This window comes from Colias eurytheme, chromosome 6 (genome assembly GCF_061535395.1).
Source record: "Colias eurytheme isolate Ceu_HAF_F1 chromosome 6, ilColEury1 Martin Lab GWU primary, whole genome shotgun sequence".
Classification (NCBI taxonomy): Eukaryota; Metazoa; Arthropoda; class Insecta; order Lepidoptera; family Pieridae; genus Colias; species Colias eurytheme.
The window spans coordinates 14,030,001-14,037,500 of record NC_142985.1 but is presented as its reverse complement, the minus strand read 5'-3'; the positions used below and the strand labels follow the sequence as shown (position 1 = coordinate 14,037,500).

The 7,500-nt window shown below is 39.0% G+C and overlaps 1 protein-coding gene and 2 non-coding genes across 3 annotated transcripts in view; 1 reads left to right on the top strand and 2 right to left on the bottom strand.

The window, feature by feature from the left end:
- LOC149908186 (5.8S ribosomal RNA) overlaps positions 1–78 on the bottom strand; it is a 157-nt gene extending 79 nt beyond the window's left edge. The window contains exon 1 of the ribosomal RNA XR_016456867.1: positions 1–78. This exon is cut by the window's left edge and continues 79 nt beyond it. This is a non-coding gene — a ribosomal RNA (5.8S ribosomal RNA).
- A 292-nt stretch (positions 79–370) lies between these two features.
- Positions 371–2,275, bottom strand: LOC149908185 (small subunit ribosomal RNA). Its single transcript, XR_016456887.1, has one exon. It is a non-coding gene; the product is annotated as a small subunit ribosomal RNA (ribosomal RNA).
- A 1,157-nt stretch (positions 2,276–3,432) lies between these two features.
- LOC149908184 (uncharacterized) lies at positions 3,433–5,847 on the top strand. The gene is made up of 3 exons (XM_090102733.1): positions 3,433–3,646; positions 3,799–3,912; positions 4,028–5,847. Exons 1-3 carry the CDS (start codon positions 3,433–3,435, stop codon positions 5,845–5,847), a joined length of 2,148 nt encoding a protein of 715 aa, XP_089958859.1.
- Positions 5,848–7,500: the final 1,653 nt, after the last annotated feature.

The following is a 7,500-nucleotide window of genomic DNA, read 5'->3' as shown; positions in this document are numbered from 1 at the left end:
CCTGCAGTTCACACTATGACGCGCAGTTAACTGCGTTCTTCATCGACCCGCGAGCCAAGTGATCCACCGTTCAGGGTAATAGTTTATTTAATAATGTTTTCGTTTAATAATCAAAGCGTTGTGCGCGCTCTTTTATGTAACGTTTGCGTGCGTGTACATAGGTTAAAATATGTACCGCGGCGCTTTCGCGAATCACTCTAACACGTCATATACACTGACATGTTAGAGGTATTCGTTTTTTTTTTTTTTTTTTTTTTTTTAACGGATGCAGTCACATTCACGCGTCCCACGACACTCGTTCGTACTAATACACAAACACACACGAGGCGCGTATGCGAGTAGTGCGAGAGTGCGCAGTGCGTCGTTACGTTAATGATCCTTCCGCAGGTTCCCCTACGGAAACCTTGTTACGACTTTTACTTCCTCTAAATGATCAAGTTTGGTCAACTTCCCAGCAACGCCGACGGCCGTGAAGCCACCGCGTGTCGGTCCGAAGACCTCACTAAATCATTCAATCGGTAGTAGCGACGGGCGGTGTGTACAAAGGGCAGGGACGTAATCAACGCGAGCTTATGACTCGCGCTTACTAGGAATTCCTCGTTTATGGGGGATAATTGCAAACCCCAATCCCCAGCACGAAGGAGTTTCAACGGGTTGCCCGGGCCTCTAGGCCAGGGAGAACATGTTGATTCCTTCAGTGTAGCGCGCGTGCGGCCCAGGACATCTAAGGGCATCACAGACCTGTTATTGCTCAATCTCGTGCGGCTCAAAGCCGCCGGTCCCTCTAAGAAGAATTTTAATACGCCGCCAGTGAGTTGCGCGACCCGAGAGCCGCGCACACCTAAATGACGACGCCTATTTAGCAGGCTAGAGTCTCGTTCGTTACCGGAATTAACCAGACAAATCGCTCCACCAACTAAGAACGGCCATGCACCACCACCCACCGAATCAAGAAAGAGCTATTAATCTGTCAATCCTTCCGGTGTCCGGGCCTGGTGAGATTTCCCGTGTTGAGTCAAATTAAGCCGCAGGCTCCACTCCTGGTGGTGCCCTTCCGTCAATTCCTTTAAGTTTCAGCTTTGCAACCATACTCCCCCCGGAGTCCAAAATCTTTGGTTTCCCGGAAGCTGCCCGCCGAGCCATTGTAGTAACGTCGGCGGATCGCTAGATGACATATTTACGGTTAGAACTAGGGCGGTATCTAATCGCCTTCGAACCTCTAACTTTCGTTCTTGATTGATGAAAACACCTTTGGCAAATGCTTTCGCTGATGTTCGTCTTGCGACGATCCAAGAATTTCACCTCTAACGTCGCAATACGAATGCCCCCAGTTATCCCTATTAATCATTACCTCGGAGTTCTGAAAACCAACAAAATAGAACCGAGATCATATTCTATTATTCCATGCACGAAATATTCAAGCGGCATTTTGAGCCCGCTTTGAGCACTCTAATTTGTTCAAAGTAAAATTGTCGGCCCACCTCGACACTCACTGAAGAGCACCGCGATAGGATTTTGATATTGAACCGGCTTTTAACGACCGGCTCACCGACGATATGCTCCGCAAACGTGTCAGTATCACCGCGGATGCGGTGCACCGACAGCGCGGCGCACAAATGCAACTACGAGCTTTTTAACCGCAACAATTTTAGTATACGCTATTGGAGCTGGAATTACCGCGGCTGCTGGCACCAGACTTGCCCTCCAATTGTTCCTCGTTAAAATATTTAAAGTGTACTCATTCCGATTACGAGGCCTCGTAAGAGTCCCGTATCGTTATTTTTCGTCACTACCTCCCCGTGCCGGGAGTGGGTAATTTGCGCGCCTGCTGCCTTCCTTGGATGTGGTAGCCGTTTCTCAGGCTCCCTCTCCGGAATCGAACCCTGATTCCCCGTTACCCGTGACAACCATGGTAGTCGCAGAAACTACCATCGAAAGTTGATAAGGCAGACATTTGAAAGATGCGTCGCCGGTACTGGACCATGCGATCGGCAAAAGTTATCCAGATTCATCAAAATTAACGACTTCAGACGCCAGGCCCTCCGTCGATTGGTTTTGATCTAATAAAAGCACTCATTCCATCACTGGTCAGAGTTCTGATTGCATGTATTAGCTCTAGAATTACCACAGTTATCCAAGTAACTGAGTAAGATCTAAGGAACCAAAACTGATATATTGAGCCATTCGCGGTATCGCCTTAATACGGCTTGCACTGAGACATGCATGGCTTAATCTTTGAGACAAGCATATAACTACTGGCAGGATCAACCAGGGAGCTAACTAAAGCTTCCGCTAGAGCCTCAAACGTAACACGACGATGCCGCCGCGACGTTTGCTTCTCTATATACATATGCGCGCGCGGCGTGGTAATAAATAACACGATATGCAACGGCGGCGACCGTCACACGCACACTATTCACACACGCGCCGCGCGCGCAAACGTGGATAAATCTGAACACAGTCAGGTTTAATCGTTGAAAGTATCATCTTAACGAGACACCCCTTAACAATTCCCATTCGCATCAAGCGAAGGAAAAAATTTTAATATCGGTCAACTTTTATGACGCAAACGATCAATCTACGCACGGAGAGTGGAAGGATCGAAAATTGCGACCAAGTTTTGGTATATACGTGGTGTTTCACACACACATATAAAACATCTGATAATAGCCCATTGGTACATCACAAACGTGTGCGATGTGAGCATTGAAAATTTTTATACTGCCGTTCGATAGTCGTATATTTTTCACGGTCTGCGCTCCGAGAGTGTATCAAGATGCGTAATATTTATTTACACTACACATCGCCTCTTTGCGAGAAAAACGTGATATTTCGCAAAATGTTTTTTTTTTTTTATTTGATAATCGAAACCGCCGTATTCAACTTTATTTTGTGCAAAAACGTGGTGTTTTAAAAGTGAAGGACAGCGAGACCATGAGCGAAAAGGACGTCACTACAGTGGTACGTTGCGTTATCGCGTTGTCCCTTTCACATAGTACTCTGTTTTCAACACTGTGACAAGTTAGTTTTCTCTTTAAGCGCCAAAGGTAAGGAGCTCTCAGTTTTCTGCAAAAACGTGATATCACGAGTGTACCACAGTTTTATTGCAAACATATCTTTAAATTCAGTGATATTTTTTGTTATTATACTGTGGTAAAGCAATATAACTCGGTTTTCTTGAAAAAATGTTTCAAATGCAACTTTTTATAAAATCTGATATCACGTTGTTGTTGAAATAATAACATTTTTGAATTGTGATATCATAAGGTGTAACATTGTTGATGATGAATGGTTTTTTATTACAAGAAATGAGTGATGGTCATTTATTGTTGTTCCGTTTTTATAGATATGTTTCTTATTTCAATGCAATACATAATGATTTATCACGTTGTAAGCACTAAAAGAAAATACTATTAAGACTTATTTTTTCAGATGGGGACGCGGTCCAAATACTTAGTTTTATTAGCAACAAAAGAAAATAATGACGGAGAACAAAGCAATTCCATTTCTCAAATGGAAATACATGAAAATGAAAGCGACAACAATAATATCGAGCAAGGCGATTCAACTTTTCCAATGGAAACTAACTATGAAAGCAACCGAAATGAGGAGGTGACTGGTTGCAGCGCTGCAGCAGTTGCCGAATGTAAGTAACATTATTAGTTAATTTTATTGTATGTAATGTTATTCGACGCCCGTCTTTTCGTGTGTTTCGTGTGAGGCTTATAGATGGTAAAGTGAAGCGTGGAAAACATTATGGTAGTTATCATAATATTTATCATTTTGATATTGTTTTAGACAAAGAAGACTCAATGGTCACTAATCGTCGCCGTTGTGAATCAACTAGTAGTAGCACCAGTAGTTCCTCAAGTAGCAGTAGTTCATCAAGCAGTGGTCCGTCTTTCTACGAAGGTATAAATTTAATAAAACTCATATTATTGTGGGTACTCGATAACTGTATCTTACATTTATTTACTGACTTATAGATAATTGAAAGTTTAATAGATTTTTTTTGTTTTTTTTTTAGATAGTGATGATTCCGTAAAAGACCCCAACTATGAAATTATGAAACCAGCACGTGTGAGCTCTTCAGAATCTGACGACAACAATGACGTCTATACCAACATCGACTTTCGAAAGGATCAAGACGTTTTTCATTCTAGTGCAGCTACTGTAAGCACAGTACTCAATGCTATAGACCTGAATGTGACCCCAACAGATGAGCATGAAATTGTATTTCATACCGTAAATCAACAGGACCTGCTAATATCAGAAAATGAACCACCTGCCGTCGAAAATGTTAGCACCACGCAAGTAGAGTCAAATGAACCAGATAATACCCCTACTAAAAAAGGTAAAAAAAGGCCCAAAAGAGAATTATTATGGAAAAAAAATGTTGCGAAGCGACTAAGAAACTGTGGAAAATCATACAAATCAACAAAAACTAATAAAATTATACCGGAACGTAAACTAAAACCATCTTGCAAAGAAACATGTACATTTAAATGTGGATCTAATATCACTGAGGAGCAAAGACAACAACTTTTAAAAGAATACTGGGATTTAGGCGAGATTGAAAAGCAATGGTCTTTCATCGCAAACAATATCGAAGTAGTCGTCCCTAAACATCGATACGTTAAAGTTAATCCGGACGGAACCATAGCATTAAATCGTGATAATAATAATGCTTTCTTTTTGACTGTTTCTGGAGTGAAGATTAGAGTATGTAAACTGTTTTTTAAGAACACTTTGGGGATTAATAATCGCCCTATAGAGACGGCTTTAAAGAAAAAAAATAAAGATACTAACATTTCATTAATGAAAGATGTGTGTGGGTGTCATCAAAATCACAACAAAGTGGATGAAAATATAAAAGATGGTGTAAGAGTGTTTATTGAGTCAATACCAAAAATTGAATCGCACTACATTCGTGCTAACTCGAAAAGACATTACATCGATGGTAGCAAAGCTATTACAGATCTCCATAGGGACTATGTTGAACAATGTAAATCCCAAAATACCCGTTTTGCAACATACTTGATGTTCTATCGCATATTTACACAAGAATTTAACATTTCATTCTTTATTCCAAAAAAAGACTTGTGCGATATATGCGAAGTAAATAAAAATAGTACAGCTGAAGAGAAGGAGTTAGGAAAAGAAATCTATGAGATGCATCTAAGAGAAAAGCAATTGTCACGAATTGAGAAGGCAAACGACAAGAATAACAAAAATATTTTAGTTGCTGTTTACGATCTTCAAGCAGTCTTTCAATGCCCTAAGGGTGAAATTTCAGTTTTTTACTATAAGTCAAAACTGAATGTACTTAACTTGACAATTTATAATATTCAGACTAACAATGCTGAATGTTTCGTATGGGATGAATCAAACGCTAACAGAGGCGTAAACGAAATCGGCACTTGTGTATTCAAATATCTGATGAAAGTTTCAGAAACGGCCAAAGATCTGGATGTTGTCTTCTACTCAGATAACTGTGCTGGCCAGCAAAAAAACAAGTTTATGATAGCGATGTACCTATATGCTGTACAGACTTTGCCAAATCTCAAGTCAGTGACACATAAATATTTAATCAAGGGTCACACACAGAATGAAGGCGATTCAGCCCATTCTCAAATAGAAAGAGAAGTAAAACGTCAGTTAAGATCAGGTCCTATGTATACCCCTGACGCATTTATTGGTGCCATAAAAGCTGCCAGAAAAAAAGGGGAGCCTTTCCATGTGAATGAATTGAGTTTCTGTGATATAAATGACTGGAAAAATGTATGCAATGTAAGAAGAAATAAGCATAAAGTGAGAAGAATATTGATTACATTCAATAAAGGCTGACTAACTGTTGATTAGTAATAGTTTTGTCCAAAGAAACCACTGTTTAGCTACAACTATTTCATCTGTTTAATAAATGTTTCTAATTTCAACAATGTGTTTTTATATTATAATTTAGCATAAAATAAAAATAATAGCATCAACAACGTGACAGATTAATTTGCTACATCGTTCTTCTTATACTTTTTCAGAAAAAATGTGACATATTTTTTCCTTTTTTTTTTAATGCTTTTTTTGTCCTAAAATCTTTTAAATTAGGGTATTTTTTTTGCATTATGCAATAGTTAATAAGATAATTCATATAATTTGTTATAGATGTAACCCATAAAAACGTTCATTTACCTAATATACCTTTTTGAAAGTTTAAAAATGCTCTCCTGTAAAATCGCCTTTTTCGAAATAACACGGTTTCGTCGCAAAGAGGCGACATATAGAATACAATCTACGAAACTGACAATCTATCAAACCGTCGGCAGACGCAATGTTACTACTACTGCACGCACACGCACGCACGGGCGACGCGGTACAACAGCGACGAAATAATGATATACATACACGACATACGTACACAATCTCTCACATGCGCACCGCGCATCGCATCACGTCAAAGAAGTCTCTGCTTGTTTAATTTTTGCCGTTACGCCGCGCGCGACTAACGCGCCTCGTGTTTTCAAGGTCAAGTACATAGTATAAAACAAAGTCGCTTTCTCTCTCCCTATGTCCCTTTGTACGCTTAAATCTTTGAAAGTACGCAACGGATTTTGATGAATAATCGTTCAATCAATAATTTATCAATCAATCAATCGATCAATCAATAATTGATCAATCGATGTATCGATCCATCGATCAATCAATAAATCAATAATCGATCAATCAATCAATCGATCAATCAATCGATCAGTCGACGCATCGATCGATCAATCGACGCATCGATCGATCAATGGATGTATCGATCGATCAATCGATCAATCAATCAATGAATCAATAATCGATCAATCAATCAATCAATCGATCAATCAATCGATCAGTCGATCAATCGATCATTCAATCAATCAATCGATCAATCGATCAATCGATGCATCGATCGATCAATGGATGTATCGATCGATCAATCGATCAATCAATCAATAATCGATCTATCAATAATCGATCAATCAATAATTCATCAATCGATAAATCAATCAATCGATATATCGATCGATCAATCAAATCAATCAATCAATACGATCAATCGATCATTCAATCAATCAATCGATCAATCAATCGATCAATCGATCATTGAATCAATCAATCAATCAATCGATATATCGATCGATCAATCGATCAATCAATCAAGAATCGATCAATCAATAATTGATCAATCGATCAATCGATATATCGATCATTTCTTTCTTTATATTCAAGCTACATTCACATATTGTTACATTCACAATACTTTAGGGGAAATATTTATAAACAACAATATTTGATATTTTTGCGATTAATTGTTTTAACGAAGTGTCTAGTCGTCCGCTAAACGGATGAATAAAATAAATTGGTCGTCCGATTACCGGATGAATAAAATAATTTAATCGTCCGATTACCGGATGAATAAAATAATTTAATCGTCTGATTATTCGGATTAATAGATAACCTTTTAACACTAAAGCCAGTTGG